Source organism: Anser brachyrhynchus, assembly GCF_964034855.1.
Source record: "Anser brachyrhynchus genome assembly, chromosome: 15".
Classification (NCBI taxonomy): Eukaryota; Metazoa; Chordata; class Aves; order Anseriformes; family Anatidae; genus Anser; species Anser brachyrhynchus.
In genome coordinates this window covers 8,950,154-8,968,008 of record NC_137733.1, presented here as the reverse complement: position 1 = coordinate 8,968,008, position 17,855 = coordinate 8,950,154, and the positions used below count along the sequence as shown (strand labels likewise).

General features: G+C 42.4%; 1 protein-coding gene across 4 annotated transcripts in view; it reads right to left on the bottom strand.

Moving 5' to 3' along the window:
- The window catches only part of XYLT1 (xylosyltransferase 1), a 192,880-nt gene that overhangs the window by 32,371 nt on the left and 142,654 nt on the right, over positions 1-17,855 (bottom strand). For all 4 annotated transcript variants that reach the window (XM_080557358.1, XM_080557360.1, XM_080557361.1 and 1 more), the window contains exons 5-6: positions 13,369-13,449; positions 649-865 (exon numbers count right to left, since the gene is read on the bottom strand). In XM_080557358.1, coding sequence (XP_080413484.1) covers positions 649-865; positions 13,369-13,449 — 298 coding nt within the window. The remainder of the gene's footprint in view (positions 1-648; positions 866-13,368; positions 13,450-17,855) is intronic.

Sequence of the window (17,855 nt, the reverse complement as noted above, 5' to 3'; positions counted from 1 at the left end):
GGGCTTAGGGCTTAAGAGGGGCTTGAGAGGGACCAGTGAGGTGCTTGTCCCCCTGTACTCGGCTCTGGTGAGGCTGCACCTCGAGTGCTGTGTTCAGCTTTGGGTCCCTCACTACACAAAGGACATCGAGGCCCTGGAACGTGTCCAGGAGCTGGAGAAGGTCCTGGAACACAAGTCCTGTGAGGAGCGGCTGAGGGAGCTGGGGGTGTTTGGTCTGGAGAAGAGAAGGCTCAGAGGAGACCTTATTGCTCTCTACAGTTACCTGAAAGGAAGGTGTGGGGAGCTGGGGGTCGGCCTCTTCTCACAGGTAACTAGTGATAGGATGAGAGGGAATGGCCTCAAGTTGCGCCAGGGGACGTTTAGGTTGTAAATTAGGAGAAATTTCCTCTCATAAAGAGCAGTCAGGCACTGGGACGGGTTGCCCAGGGAGGTGGTGGAGTCACTGTCCCTGGGGGTGTTCAAGGAAAGGTTGGACATGGTGTTTAGGGACATGGTTTAGTGGGTGACGTTGGTGGTAGGGGGATGGTTGGACCACATGATCTTGGAGGGCTTTTCCAACCATTATGATTGGAGGATTCTATGATCTCTGGGACAAGCACAAAAGTTGCAGTTTTGAAAACAGGGAAGGATTGCTCTGAATTCACATACCTCAGCAGGCAGCAATGTGTAAGAATAAAACCTCTTCATCTTTGTTACAAGATCATCATTGGAAAAAGTCACATACTCCACAAACTTTCTGTTGAGAAGAAACCAGTCCGACCCTCCATCGACGGCAATTCCCTCTGGGATCTTCCGGTCCCCCAGGCGCCACATGTGTGTATCGCACTCCAGGAAAAGCCGATCCAGTCCCTGTTTTCGAATAAATCTGAGGGAGTACAAAACCAGCCATTAGAAGTTAATTTGTGTTTTATTATCAGCATCAGCTCTATAAATAAAGAAGCTACTTTCTCAAACAAGAAAAGGATAAAGAGGTCACTTGTTTATATTTCTGCTCTACTCGTAAATAACACAGAGAGGTTTAATAAATGATTAATAATTTATACATTCAGTTATAGGGGCAAAGATCAACAAATTGCTTTTAAATGTCATTTACACCTTCTGTTGTCCTAAGACAAAACTGTGCAAGTTACAGAGCCCTGTGGTGTGAAAATTTGTAATGTTCATTAACTCTTTACACTCTTTACACTGAAGAATCTCCATAATGTAATAAGGAACTAAACTCAACCTGTGGGATAGGCTCCTGCCTCAAAATAAATGTGCAGTTTTTGAAAAACAGCAAACTGTACATGAAGGCAAAATGACCAATTACCTTCTATGTTATTATTCCATGAATTTTTCTACTGGGGTATAGCTAATTAGGAAGAAATACAATTGCATTGCTCTTTGCTGTAGAATGAGTATGTTTGCTCCATTTTCAAGTCTACAGGGAATGTTTTGTTTACTGCTGAACCATGAATACGAGGAGCAACTGCAGAACTGTAGTGTTATGGAAATGAATTATCTGAGACCAATATAACAAGAAAAAAGAGTTGGGAAATCAATCTGTGTTTGCAAACACGTTGGACTGGATGCCCACACATGCTTGGGGACTGTCTGATACAAGTTTCTATTTGTTATTCCATTTTCAGAATAATTTCCCCAAAAGGGAAGCAGGACAGCCATGAATTAGCACACATTTACGCATGGGGACTGAGTGCATTAATAACAGCAAGGTGCTGTACTGAATACATCCCACATGTTCCGAGGAGTAAGAAACACCAGCTAACCAGACTGTTTATAGTAATGAACATGCACAAGCTAATGGGCCAAGACCGCAGGTCTCACCGGATTTAAGACTGCAGGCTAACAGGAGCTGCAGAACCTACAGAGAGAAGCACAACCTGAGAAGTGTATTTCCTTCTGGGCTGAGCACAGATGGTGCGAGACCAGCATCACCCTGCCCCACACTGCACTGGAAGAAGAAACAGCCCCCCAGCGCCTGCCCTTGGAGCCACCACTGCTGGGGCAGCATGCTGCCTTGCCTAAATGATACTGAGCTACACCAGCTGTGGTACCGGGCTTCTTAGAAATGTTTTAGGGTTAGGAAGCCAAGAAAACATTTAAATGGTCCTTAAACATGTGCAGCCCAAGGAAGGAGAAAAGAAGCAAAAGCTAAGGAACACCAAAGCTTTCTGGACTGCTACATCTGGAAACAGGAACATCTGCCCACCTTGTACGCTAACTCCCTAAAGTTTCATTCCCTACCAATCAAAGAACTGAGAAAAAGTTATAGAACAGTGCATATTAATTTTCAAAAGGACCACAAATGACTTCAGGGTCTATGTCCTGCTAATAGGTCTCTCTCTCTTCTCACAGTATGAGAAGAATAGCTCCTCTGTTAACACAACAGTGCCGAGAATGTGCAGACGTGAGCAGCAGAATTTTTCTTTCCATGAACAAGTTTCTAATTTCATGTTCCATTATGAAGGATAATAGAAAAGTCTTGCAATTTTAATGCAGTGCTCTGGAATGTAATCTTCAAATTCAATATTTATGCAGTTATCTCCAAATCAAATATTAATGTGCCTGAAAGTTTGGTCATTTATTTATTTCCTTCAAAACTAAATGCTCATTTGACTTAATTATTTTAAGAAAATAATGGAATTTTATTGACCATATTTAAACAGGAACTCAAAGTTTTTTTCCATGAAGTCATTTCTTCCAGATGCTATCTCTACCACTTTATCATCCTGTATTCTCATTTTCAAATAGAAGGTTTTTTGATTGCAACAGAATCCCCCAAACCACAAGAACTCCTGACCACTTCAAAACCCCTCAACATACAAACTACCTCAGCCTACATTACATGATAGGGCTTACAGCTAACTAATCCCCAAAAGCTCAGCTATACAACTTCAGCTTTACTGTCTGAAACTGGCAATGGAAGAGTATGGCCACTTTCAAAGCAGGAAGGTCCCAGTAAGTCTAGACTCTCACAGCTTCATGTTTTCCAAAATAGTCAACAGGCTCCTTTTTTTGCGTATGTACACAGTTCTATGATTTTCTGAGTTAATGTCTCAAGCAAATCTTGGCATATAGAGTGAAGAAAGACAATCCTTTATGAGCACAAGTGTTTTCACAATAAATCTCTGTCCCAAAATCCTATACAACAAGGTTCTTGGAAGAAAACTAAATGCACTTTCCAACCATTCCTCTTCCAGCGAGGCAGCACAGCCAAATGAAGAGCAGCAATACCTCTGGGGACCTGCAAACCCCAACTCTTTTGCTAATGCTTCTTGAAGCCTTCCTAGGAACACCACATCAGCCTCTAAGTAGCAGTAACCAAATAGGAAGCAGCACTTCTCAGAAGGCTCACTCTTACTCGGCCTGCTTCACACACGGTTACTATACCTAAATAGTGTAACATGTTAGCATAGCAAATAATTTCCATTTATCTGTGAAGCAGTATTTTATACCAGGGGCTTTGAAGACACAGCTCTCTATTGGGCACTTGCTCGTTACCCGTTTATGTTCCTTGGGAGCCAGTTGGACCCAGCGTATTTTAGATCTGCCAGGAGCTAAATGATCCTGCCTGAGGATGCAGCAGGTTGTCCTAGCAAGCCTAGGCTGTACTGTACTGCTGGCACACAGAGCTGAACTGCATACCCAAGTGGAAAAGGTGGATGAGGCTTTCTTTTTTCTCCATACTCTCTTCTTGGATGATCAACGTCACTAGCTGCTCTGGCAATAGCAATTTTGGCACTCAGGGAAGCAAGAACTTACTCTAAGCATACTGGATATTACCTGAGGGAAAGCAGAAGGTGCTACCTATATGCTGCGTAAGCCTTGTTAAGAAATCAAAACCCCCTCAAACACGACAAACAGTTCATAAAGATTCTTGACTAGCCATCCAACAATGCTTGCAGCAGCCATGTCTGAGAAGAAAGGTAAGCAGACGGAGGTCAAAAGCATGACCCTACTGATTTATTTCTAGTCTAATGCTGTATGTCATTAGTTTCTTGTTATGCTCAATATAATACTGAAACTACTTTTTATGAAGGCATGCCAAGCTTCAGAAAGAGCTATGAAATGCAAAGATGGTGATTTTCCCCTTATCTCTTTCTTTCTTAGGTTTTGTAGGACACCTAGCAGGTAACTCTTGAATTAACGTTAAAAAAAGCACACAATAGTACTAGCAATAGCACGTCATTAATTTCAGTCAATGTGGACAACTTCTGATGCTTTCTGAAATCCTGAATTTCAGGTAATACTGGCATGCCTCTGACAACTGCAATTGTACTTGCCAGGGCAATGACATATAATTGTATCAACATATGGTTAGCCAAATGCAATGGAGATTGCCATCAGATGAAGACACTTGACCTTTCTCCTGATCTAAGACAAACAACAGGAGGAAAGTAATGATGACATGAAAAGAGAGTCGACCAGGAGAAACTAAAACGAAAATAAAACCAGGGTTAAGAAAAAGCATTTCATTTTACATTGGACCACAGAATGCTCCATCTAAGACCTATTATTCTTTTAATTTTAATCTCTGCATCAAAAGCCTCTAACTGTGAGGAGGTTGCATTGCACTTTCAAGTAACCAGCAAGCAGAGCATAACATCAGTGCATCTTGCCAGCTGAGTTCACCAGCCAGGCAGCTACGGTTCTGAGCGGTGCTGCTTTTGCCCTAATGGTCTCAGGGTTTACAAGGTTCCAGATAAATATTTTTATAGTTCGTTAAAAAAAAACACAACAAAGCACTTTTTGCAGCCCATGGTCTGTTACCCTGAGTATAGCTTGTTAACTGTCCAGACAGCTCACGATGGCAATGTATCTTAAGAAACTCCTCTTATTTTGTTGTCTATTTAAATATTTATAAATGCATTTCAAATGAGACTCTAGGATTGTAACACATGGTGCATTTGTAAGGCATTTAACACATGCTCCTATAACACGAATATAAACACACAGCTCAGCTCTTGCAGTATGTTTCACTGCTAATAAATACTGCTGCAGTTACCTACTATCAGCAAAGATACCACAATCAACTATCACCCTTTTGAAGTTTTCTCCAAGTGATACTGTGTGCCGCAGCGATGCTGAGACCCCCACTACTGGATGCTCACACTGTAAGATCTTAAGAGTCCTGCTGCTTTTTATTTTCCAAAGTCCATGAATGAATAAAACTTTCTTAAGCACCAGAAGCAATCAGGTTGCAACACCTTCCTTATCAGCAAAGGTTTTTGTCTAGAAAGAATACATTATTAAGTCAAAAAGGTTCTTCCTGTGTGTTTCCTGTTTCTGGCCTCTTGCCTAGAAAACTTCTTGCCAAGGTTTTGCTGTTCACCAGGTGTACCTACCGAGACCTCATCATCATTACTCTCTGCGCTAGAAAAGAACTCTAAACAAAAGCTACCAATACATCAGCAAAACAATTCATCACAGGTCTAAAGTCAATGTCAAAGCAAGGAAGGACCTGCAGTGCTTGGAGCTCCACTCATACCACGACAATGTTCTCGTTCATGCCTGTGGACAAACTCTGGACGTTGCTTTGACTGTATCTACTCCTCTTTGAACTCGCTTTAGACAAACATTTGAAGACGTCAGCTATATTTGGTGGGAAAAGTCAAGTAAATATTTCTATGGCTATACGTTCATGAGTGACTGCTTGCTGTCAGTATTTGCACAGCCTCCTTGGAAACTCTTACTGGAGCCAATGTGTCAGGGGGCATAAAGCAGTAACTTGCAATTGAGGTGACCAGGTAGAAAGCACAGAACAGTAATTTGACAGTCCTGGGGGCAACGCTTGCAACAAACAATTTGTGAGCAACCTCTAGGCTACAATATATCTCCATAAACCAATCACTGAATATTTCTTTGTAATAAGCAAGTTCATAAAATCCAAATCTGCACAGAGCAGTCTCATTCCCTGCCCAGAGATCCTGGTCTCCATGGCAGACATGAAGAAATTCCAGCCAACTGAGACACAACCCTGAGTTCACCCCATTTCCATGAGTAACTCTGTTCCACAAAGGGTTACACAGTACTTCAGAAATCTGAAATAATTAACAGCTGGGTATTTAAGCACAGTGTCCACACAGTGCCAGAGAAGCATCTGCTTTCCTAAAAATGTGATCTGGCAATATGTTTCACTTTTTTTCTTGTGCTCTGTGTTAGCCCTCCAGGGCTAACCCCCCACCTCCCAAAATGGAGTTGAACCTCAAAAAGGGGAATAATGTTAAAAAGCAATAGTACCTACTTTGTCTGTCAAGATTAGGAATAATTCCTCCTGGTACAATGGGCAATTGGGTGTGTAGGAAGTACATAATTCAGAATGCCAGCCGTTTGAAAAGGGGAGGAAAAAACTCTTGGTATAGAAAAAATAGATGGAATAAAAGAGCAGGGGAAATAAAACACGTAACCCACTTTCCAATGTGCTTAAATTGCGGCATCCTGAATACGAACGTTGCGAGGTGAAAAGCAGAATTACTTATTATCTTTCTTTAATTCTCTCACTCTGAAGAAAATATTATGAACACAATACTACCCTAACAATCCCTTAAGCTTTAATGCCACTACACAAACATACATAAACAAAATTATAAAGGCTGGATTTGCTTTAGTAAAAACAAGGCTTATTTCACATGCATAAGCCAAACCCGTAAGCACACAAACTGAAATGCTGTTGGTAGTTTTGACCACAGTGCTATATGCTCAGAAGTTGACTAGGAACATAGGGGAAATATTGCTTTTTTAATACCATCAGTGTTGGTCATTTGTCTCTCTGTGCCCTAAAACACGAGCACTGCACTGTGTGGAGCAGCACCAGCGCTGACTTTGGGAGGACCAGGGTCCAGTTCAGAGCAGAGAACAGAGGTGACACAGCCAAGGAAAAGAAGGCAGTGCTACGAGATGCAGTTAGTGACGTTACTCCCTGCCATTTCTTTGGGAACCTAGGAGCTGGGCTGCAAGAAATTATAAGATCAAACAGCTCTATTGGAAGGATTTTCTGACAATCTGCATTACCACTGTGGTTTCCAATATATGTTTAAGCAGTTTTAAACTCAGTGTGCAAGTAAATCATCTGTGTTCAGACAAGAGGCCTGATACCACAAATGCTGGACAATATGAGATTTCGATTTTATACAGTGCAGCAAAAATAGTACAGTTTTTTGAATTGCTCTTTCAAGCTTCAAGTCTACTTTGAAATATTTTGTTACGTGTGGTCCTTCCCAAGCAAGGGCATCTTTATGGAAACCAAACATATATCATGTTTAGGGCATTCTACAAGACATCCTGCTGAAAGGTGATGGATACACATTTTATCTGGCCATTATTCCATATCTGTAAAGACATAATTGGATTTTTCAAGCTTTACAGTAGATGCCTCATACTCTACATAAATGGTTTCTGTTTCTTTCATATGCAATTTCCTCAGCCTATCCAGTTAATGCTTCAATCACATCACATCTCCACGTGACATTTAGAAGACATTCCTCATGATATTGTCTTCTCGTCTACCCTTTCCTAAGAGTTAACTTGCACTGGTTTTGAAAATCCAAATTTCCATCTGCTGGAAAACTCTCCTTCAGAGAAAGTCTTAAAAAACCTTAATGCTTCTTAACGTTTTAATGTTGAGGGTCAGGGAGCAAACTCTTCAAGTGTTCCAAAAATAAAATCTACAACTGTTTTTAGTGTAGGAAATTGCAGAGATTATTTTTGCAGTAATAACTCCCATAGGCATTGCCTTGTTTTGACAAGTCTCATAAGTCCCCTGTGAGTACATTGCTCAAGAGGGACCTTCAAAGAGTTGCCTCTGCATTTTCACCACTCCTCACTCCAGTATCTTTTAAGAAACATGGGAACAGGTTTTACAAGGACAAAAATGTAATGGCTTACTCTCATGATATGAGAGCTCACAACTCAAGTTTGTTTGTTTTTTTTAAATATAAAAATAAGCAAAACAGGGAGAAAACTGCAAATAATAGCATGCAGAGATATAGCATAAATTCACCACAGACAGACTGAATGATACAAAAGCTGACATTTTGCCATCTGTTTGTCTCCAATAAATGTCTTCCCCAGATGATTTCTTCTCCCCTCACCTCCTCTTCTTCCCAACACCCACACAACCGAGCAGTCCCCACCTGGGAACACTGCTGGGACGGAGCAGCTGAGCTTGAAGTCATCTTGTCCATGAGATGCTGCTGCTGGAGCAGCTATGGCACACATTGCTGCTACTACATGATTAAAGAACAAAAAGGAAATGGGGATTCGAACTGTCCAAGTGATGGGGGCAAGTAAGTATGAGTTGCTTCTATATGGATTTTCAAGCTGCCAAATCAGGCTATTAATCTCTGTTTACCCGTGGGTAGAACAGGGCCATCAATATCTGGCAAACTTAAAAGGATGCTCCCTGCTATAATTATTTTATAAAACGTTTCAGGAACTTGGAGGAAAGGACAAAAATGTTATTACTTACATGACTGAAAATGAATTATGAAGCTGAACGCTCTTAGATAGCAATCAGATTTCTGATTACTTTACTAGTACCTCAATTTTCATATCCTTCCCACCCCACTACGTAAGTTATTGCTACTTCAAACCTTCTCACTTATTGCACCTTCCTGAATTGGTGGATGGTCTTTCTTGCATACTCTATCAAGACTAATAAATTCAACCAGAACAATCCATTTTCCCCCCATGTCAAGGCATATGGCTGCTTTTACTGCATCTTCCTACCATCTTTAACCTATTTTTGTTTTCCTTTGCATTGGCCGCTTAGCATTGTTTCCAAAAACAGAGCAGGAAAAAAAAAAAGTCCTACAAGGAGGCAAATTGTCAAGCTGAAGCAGTAAAGGCTTTATGGCAGTCCTAACACTTTCCATAAAGCAAGAGGGAACACATGAAAGCTAGCTGTAACGTCTAAAATTTTTATGTGCGGTCTTTTTGCATAGAAGATGCATGTTGCTATTTCAGTCACTACAGTTCACACGCAACTGTTGGGTTGAACTACTTAAAAGCAAAAATAGATCTTTCTAGTCAGTGCACTTCAGAATACTTAAGTGTTAGGAAAAAAAATAACAAAAAAAGCATGGGAGAGCAAAATTTAGGCCAAATGAACCACCAAATACTTTGCATGAGCAGGAAGGTAAGCTCTGCTGGAGCTAAGTGGTTAAAATATTCTGACAGTAAGGATAACAAATCAAATTTTTCCTAGTGTTTGGGTACTTACAGGGTGAATCATCAACACAGCAATGCACAATAGCATTTACTGTGGGACACATTTCCTAACTGACCACCAGACCACGATTAACCCTGTGTACAGAAGGCCAATGAACAGTGTGTGCCAGAATGGAATACAGGGATGTCCAAAAGGGTGGTGAAACGAACAGGCACAGCAGAACCAGAATGAAAGAGGTGGAGATTTGGGGAACATAGTCTGGCCCTTCAGGAGTTAAGGTCTCTAACCTCTGAGAACTGAGCTGGGCTCATGATGCTCCTTACTAAAAGCTGAACAGTTCAGCTCAGCAACTCCAAAAATATCTGGAAACCAGCAGCCAGAAAGAAGACAACACAACTAGGAAGAACAGCATTAATGAGGAGATCAAAGAACACAAGAAAAGAACCCAGATTTGAACCAAACTTTTAATGGCCTTTCCTTTAGCTGTTTGTATTCTGCCTCTGAGCTCCAGATTCTGCTAAGATTTAACAGCATCCAACCTTTGCAGCATGCTTACACTGCTCCCAAATGACTACTGTGGCAAGTTTTTTTTTTTTTTTTTTTAAATTTCCTGCCTGTCATCGAAGATGTCACATTTGACTGTCTTTATATTTTATAATGCATCAGCCAGGTGCTGTTCCTGCCAAAAAAATAACAAATCTTCCGGGTGTTCCAAATTGGTACAGCTTACAGAACTACTCGGTTGTTCTTTGGCTTTAATAGCCTAGGACACTGAAAAGAGGAGAAAGTGTAAGTGTTGCCCACTAAGTGCTACGCAACAAGTCCAGCCATTGTATGCAATTTCACTTCATACATCTAGCTCTCTAAGGAAATAATGCTTCTCCAGCTGAGTTATGGAGCCATTTCCACATCTGTTCCCTTTTTTGAAGCCACTAAACGAAAATCAGAGCGATGCACTTTTTAATGACTTTGGCATAACTAAAAGAAAACTTCACTCTATAAAAGGAAGCCTGCTTTCTCTCCTTATTTGGCAGTAAAGCATGTACTGATTGTGAACATGGCTTGAATACAAAGTACATTGTAATTGAACTGTATGAGCATTTCAGTTTTGAGATGGCACTTCTAATCTTTCTCTCTTCTTTGTGTGATCCAAAGACTATGATGACTTAAAATTCAGAGAATATGCAGTGGTTTACAAGGCAGACTTAGTCGAAAAGCTTATTTTTTAGGAGCCATATTCACGAACAACTTAAAATAGAAGGATGCAGGGGATATACGTAATTTTCAGTGAATTTTAAATGCTGAGTTCCTGCATTATTAGTTTACCATGTTGTGAGAAAAACACCTCAGAACAGTAAAATTATCATTGTACATGGGGTGTCAGTCCGTCTAGTCTAGCGTCCTCTCCCTTATCATGGCTTCAGTGACAGCCCTCTTAAAGAAAAAGCCCTGCTCAAGTCTGTTTAGAGATGGGATGCCCCTGGAAAAAGTTCTGTCCCGTTGCCCAATAAGTGGAGATTGGCTTGTGTCTCAAATCCTTTCCTAAAGTGGTCTCTTCTTGTTTTGTTTTTTTGTTGCCAAACCTTGAGACTGTTAGACTGCTGCTTCTAGCTCTTGTTCATATCATTCACCCCAGCAGACACTTGTTTTCCACAGGGTTGTGACAAGGCAAAGGAAATGGTAAAACTTAAAAAGTAACTGGACAAATTGAGACAAAACCAAAAAGCAACAACAAAGTAACAACCCACAACCTTGACTCTTAAATGATAAAGTCACCAAGCTTGGCAGTGGGAATTCCCTAGCCAGAGATCCCAGGAGGCTGGGGGAGCGCTGCAGGGAAGCACCACCACCTGCCCCTTCCCTTCTTCTCCCCTGCAGGCCCTGCTGTAGGCAGCGGCCCATGGGGGGACAGCCGTTGGGCTCAGCTCACCTGTCCACTCTTATACCAGGTATTTGAGTTCAAGGGTTTTAATAACTTCTACGTACAGGGCTAAACCTCACTGGTTTCACACCTTGGATATAAAATGGAAATCATTTGGCAATTGTTTGTAAAATGGGCAGGGCAGACAGTGTGCTTCCACAAGCCAGAGTTACTGAAGCACCAAAACAGAACGATCAGGCTGCACATCTTCACATTAAATGCAATTTCCCTCTCAACATGTAGATGAAGAGCTGGAAATTCACCCGCTACACAGAGGTCTAACTACTTTGTGATCAGCTTTTGACACCCACGGAGTTAACTTTTACTGAATGGCAGTATTACTCAGAGGCCTCTGCAGCTGCTGGCTCGAGCACTGTCTGTGCAGATACTGGGGCATGCAGGAGGAGGGGAGCTAGCGTATCACCCCAGCACGTCACCCCAGAGTATCAACCCAGCGTATCATCCCCCAAAAACTCTGGGGAGCTGCCAAGGGGCGACATAAAAGGACCCATTCAGCCAGGGGCCAAGAGCAGGAGCGCTTACGGGATTCACGGAGTACACAGGCAGAGGAGGCAAAACTTCCCTGGCATCCCATGTGATGCTCTCTGATGCACAGAGAACTTCTGTTAGAAATCCGGGAGAAAAAATAAAACTTGATGATGTGTTGTAATAGGCTAGAAGGTATTTAACTGTTTATGGAGTAAAAGAGAACCACTGAACTAATAAATGTGCGGTTATTACTCTGAGCAGAGGACAAGTGGCACATTAGCTCATTTTATTATTAAATTAATAGCAGATTAGTGTGTTTAATTGACCTAGATTGTTCTAACCTAGCTGAGGTTGGCATGTTCCAACTAGCTTGTTGCAGGCACGTCATAATTCAGTAGTTGTTTTCCTTAGCCAGCTCAGGGAATTGGAGAAGAATCGGGTGCACCACAGGAGCAGGAAGGCGTAAGGGACCGACTGCTTGTCCCCAGCCGTTCCTCCTTCCCTTTTTTACTCAGCTCCGCTGTCGATCACTGCTGCCAGCCAGAGCTGAGCCTGCCAATCACTCCGACACTCTGCATTTCCCAGGCCGGGGACTCTCCTGGGAAAACTGTTGACTCTGATTTAAATATTATTCCTCACAGTGCTATTTTCACTACCTGCTACAGAATTTCGGCATGCACAAGATGAATGCTCATGAGGACTTCATTTAAACCAGAACATGACAGAATTGATAAATCCAGTGACAAGAGCAAGAGCCATCAATAGGAGAGACCTGTACACTATTCTACCTAGCCGTGGCACTGAACATGCGACTTGATGTCTCACATTCTCTCTGTACATTATCTGAACCCAGCCTTACAGCATGCTTGACATTTTACAGAATAAAGAGATGACCTGGTGATCCAGGTGGAATAAAACAATATTTTTTGGTGCAAAGCTACTGGGACTCAGCATATGGAGTCACTGGAACTGATGCAGGATAGGTGTTATGGTACAGAGCTATCAATAAAGAGGAAAAGAGGAGCACCACAATCAAATGAGAAAGGTTTTCCATCTGCAGAGGTTGTTTAAAGCTTCAGAAATGTGATGTTTGGTCACTGCTGCTCCCTGAAAGCACAGAGCTATAGGCATTACCATTGAGCTGTGGGAAAGGGCACATCCCACAGCTCACAGAGACGCTCTGCTTGCACAAGCCTTTGCTGCAGACCCCCTTTTTTTGGAAATTTTACTACGGCTGATAAATCATTTCTGTGAGAGTGGTCAGCAAGGTGCTGTGCAGACCTGGAACAGCTATTTTTGTCTAATTACTCCTCCTCTGTCTGTTCCCAGCCTCGTGAAATGATTGGAAGCTCCAGAAACCCTAATGGCTCTAGATGCTTGCTTGGGCATAGCTTGTAATACTATCAGTTTCTGAGAAATGAGTCAGAAAGCTATAATTTTCACATGTAAAAACTGTTTAGCACAGAAGCAGTGGAGATGAGAACGAAGAAAAATCTCATGTGCGCACCTCCTCCCCAAGTACAGCTCCTGAAACTGCCATCTGTGACAGACCCTGAACAGGTAGCAAGCCCAGTCTGCTTCCCATCTCCCTCTCCACAAAAGCATCTTTGCAAACTGACTGTCAGGAGGAGCCACTCCTTACCAACAACTGTTCTCAGAAGCAGGTCTGCTTCTCTTTGCTGGACTAGGGATTTCTTAACTCAGATGACACTGAAGAGCAGTTGCTATGCAAAAACTCCCAGTGATGCGGGAGGAAAAAAATAAATAGCAGAGGAACAGGCCAGCTTACCTTGCATTGTCCCTGCCGTGTGACTTCAAGAAGTTCATGTCACGGTATCTAGACAGGAATGCTACTAGCTGGTCATTTGTCCTGTGATGGAAAGAACAAAAGATGTACAAATTACACAGTGAAAAGTACTATCTTTAGAGTAATTTATGCACTTCTCATTCTCATTTGGAGACCATCTGCAGAAGGATGCAGTTGCTGAAACACTTCCGTCCTGCTGCTGAACTCCACTGTCTCCCTGTACCCAGAAACATGTGCTTGGAAAGAAGTGTGGCTTTATTATGTCTTAAAGAAATTCATATAAAATCTTGGCAGATGTTTTCAGCATTGTAACGGAGTATGTACTAAGTAATACTGTTCAGCACTTTTAAAGTAGGAAAAGCCAGCTGCGAGATGACTGGCCTGACAGTCCTGTTTTACATACTTTGCTAGATCTTTCCTAGGGAATTTGGTTAAGTATCTAATGGCATTTTGGTTGGTTTAGTCCTTGTAACAGAGAAGAGGCCAGGGTTGAACTGCATAAAGCAAGAGAATCTAGATGTGAAAATCCCAATAAAATTAATAGGAACAAAGGAATTTAGAAGGTTAATTCCAATTAATATGACTGGCAACTTGACACCGGTATTTTCAGAATTTCAGCCAACATGTCCAAGAACGTATTTATGCTTGGCAGCTTTTGTTGTCTGTTAATTCTTTAACAATGCAGCAAAACTGTTCTCTATTTCTCTAGGTCAGCATATTTAGGAAAAAAAGAATAAATCATATTAAAAAGATCTTTATCTCCTGAGTTACATTCAAAAACACAATATTACAGATACAACAGCATTTAAGCAATGGTCTGTAATGGACTCGATGGCGAGAAAACTAAGATAAGCCAGCTGTCAACAGTACTGTACCTTGAAAACATTTTATTAGTGTAAGACACAGAAAATCAAGTTAAACAAGATTTCTGTACAAAATGCAGTTAACTTTTGAGGTCAGGCTGCAACAACTGGGAAGTGTTATCAGACTGGTAACCTCTCTCCACTTCTCAAAACCCAAATTCCTCTGTCACCACAGGTAGCATGTCATTATTGAACTGATGAGTAAAAAGCAAGTTAACCATTGATTTTAGCTGGACCAAATGGAACGTCTGTCCATCAGTCAGCCTGCGTGACCAGGCTGCAGGAGCATGAGACCCTCCTTCTATGCTCACTCATCAGAGCTTTAATACCTCCCAGGGTCAGGCTCTGCATCTCAACTTGGCAACCTCAGAAAACTGCTTTCTGTATAGTAAGCTGTGCAGATTTTCACATTTGCTGCTCCAGTGACTCTCCATCTTACTGGGATGAATAGGCATTTAGTGAATTTACTTAGCAATGCTTCCACATGAAATGGTTTCAATGGCTGACATCTTCAGGTGAGTTTCTAGGCAAAAGCTGGCACATAAAGATGATCTTTAGAAATATAACAAAGTTTGGAAGTGCTTGAGGTTCAATTTTCTTGCAGGACAAAAATCAAATCAACCGAAGTAACACCACTCAATAAAACATCATTTATAGATTGCTCACCTACCTACAGTGTGCTGCTGAGCAGTGCTCTACCAAATATATTTGGACTCAGGGCTGCTAAGCAAACTTTTTAATCATTCTCACTTTTTAGATACCTCTTATAAATGCCCACCTGGGTTTTAGCTCTCAAAATAATTCATAATTGACATCTTTCCACTCCCTGAAAACAATGGTGGCATCACGCTTCTAACTCTTATTAAAATATTTTTTAGGAAATAACTTTATACAGCGTTTTACTCTTTGTCATTTAAGTATGCTTCTTTTTGTGTGGTGACAACATGGAAATAAAACATCACATTTCCATTTGGTAAAACATTCTAGCTATTTGACATTCAGATTTATGCGGTCAACCAATTCTGTGCTCAGCATGGGAGCACAGTGAATTTCTATTAAGCTTTCATTCAAAACACTTCTTCTGGCCCCGACACCACGAGGATGCTGCGCACTACCTCCAAATTATTCCACCGCACCATATTAAAAAGAAAATCAAAGGTATTCAACACGCCACAGATGCTAATGCAGCTGCTAAAATCATCCTCACCACCTTGAAAACTTTGCCTTCAGGGGTATATTTCCTAAACGCCCCTGGCACAGACTGCTACCACACTTCGTCATGCACGGTGGCAGTGCCATCACAATGCTGCTGGCACTCGGTACTGACAATGCCTCTGGCACGCGTTGAGCACTACTAAAGGCGTGGGCCTATTTTTAATCTAAGTGAAGCAATGGAAAGCCGAGATTTCCAGCCGAAGACATCACTGGGAGCAACATCAACTCCACAATGCCAAATTAAATTCTGCTGGAGCTCCACAGATTTCAGGGATAATTCACCGAGCGTAAACCTGGCACAAAAGCCTTTACTAACCATCACAGCACAACAGAAAGTAACAAGGACAGCATATTCCTAATATTTCCTTCCTAAGGAGGAAATCAGAAAGTCACGGGGATAAGGGAGAGCAGTTCATGCTAATATGCACACTAATATACATATTAGATTTCTATCAGTTTCCCTAGTGTGTAGCAGCATGAATACAGATGTAGGAAGAAGTCTTTCTGGAGCCGGTGCATGAGGCTGGAGGTGATGAACGCATTCGCACTGCTCCCGCTTTTATTTCCTTCTGTCACTAAGCGAATTCGGAGGGTGAGGCATCTGGGAGAATTACTCAGCTGAGTACCTGTGCAGGTAGCAGGGAGGGAACGTGAGAGTAGGAAGGGGAGAGGAAACGTGCTGGTTTTCAGACGTGCAGCACGTGGAGTGAAAGGGGAAAGCAAACCTCCCAGGAATCCCAAGCGTGGAGAGAGACTGCGTGTAGTGGGGGTGTCCGTGGGAGGAAGAAAAGCAAAGACTGAAAAGGAAACAAGGCATTTTTGACTTCACTGATGAAGAAGAGCAAGTCATCCAGCTGGGATGGTGGGATCCATCTCCACCAGACCTTCACCAAGGTTCCTCTGCTCCTCTTCTGTGGGGTAGGGCTCAGGGGATGGATGGGCTCAGAGGATGGATGGCCTCAGACAAAGCAGCCTCAGGGCTGCCTGCGATCTGGCCCTGGCACTGCCTGACCTGGGACCGTGGCTGAGCTCCCGGGCTGGGGCTCAGCCTAGGGTCAGGACCAAGGGTTGAAGGACCAAGAAAGGTAAAGGTGAGACCTACAGCAAGAATGGAGCTCAGAAGAGATTGCCCAAGAAGAGCAAGGCCAGCCACTAGCGTTTTCTCATGAGCAGCCCGTGGCCTGGGACTCAGGTGTCCCAGGGTGTAAGCAGTGTCACCTGGGACTCAATAACTGCACGTACATGGCTTAGCATTGCAGTAAATTCAGCTCACAGCGTGTACACTGGGAGCTGAACTGGAGAACAGGCAACAAAAACACTGATGTGGTGTTTGCATTGTCTGGAGACCCTGGCAGCTCTGCCCGGGACACGGTACGAGCACCTCCCCACGCACCACCACAGCCCAGTGCTGCGGAGAACAAAAGGCAGTGCTGGCCTCGCTGGTTTTAAACAAATCCTCCAAGCCCTGGTGACTAATCCAAGCAAAGAGCAGAGATCCCCTTAGTTTACAGCTGTGAAAATAGATTAAGAAAGTGTTTGGAGATTCCAAGAAAAAGAAAAACAAGCAATTGTTACTTTTGGAAGATAGTGAAGGGTAACATAAATGTCCTGGATTCAGCAAGGTACTTTAACGCATGGGCAACTTGAAGGATGTACAGGATAGCACCCACTTCAATGGGGCTATTCATAAGACAAAACTTACACAATTGCTTAACAGTTTGACTAAGTTGGATCAAATGTTCAGAAACTTTTGGCAGCACACACGTATGGGAACAATTAGCTTGATTTTGTGTGGGAATCGGATGAAAAAAAGGGCCACTTCTGTACCTCTGTTTCTGTGCAGTATCTGCCCAGGCTGAACTGGAGATTAACGGCCTCACCAACGAGCCAGCGGGAATGGTTTGTGCGTATGTGACACTGCAGGGCATGGGAGCTGGGCAAGCAGCACCCAGTCATTAATATGAATTACACACGAATCTCTTCTCACTGCATAAGCCAGAGCCCTAATGCAATTCTGTCCATACAGAACTCCTCTCTCTTGCAGTGGAACTTTGAGAATAAGCAGTGTGTAAGTATAAGATAACTGCTATACGAGGAGAAATGATTAAGCTCTAAGTTGTTGATAATGCCAAAGCCCTTTTGGAAATCCAGCGGTGACACTAGGAGAAGGTTCATCACTTGAAATTGTTATTGACACAGCACCCGTAATGCACCTTGTACTTCATGTAACACACACACACAGAAAAATGCTTTCTGACCTAGCGTGCTTGTGGGAAAAATATTAAGAAAAATATTAAAAGATCATTAAAGACTAAATAAGTCCACAGTCCTCAACAGAGCGGAACGCACATCTTGAGATGCTGAACAGAAGAGGCACCAGCTGAACTTGGT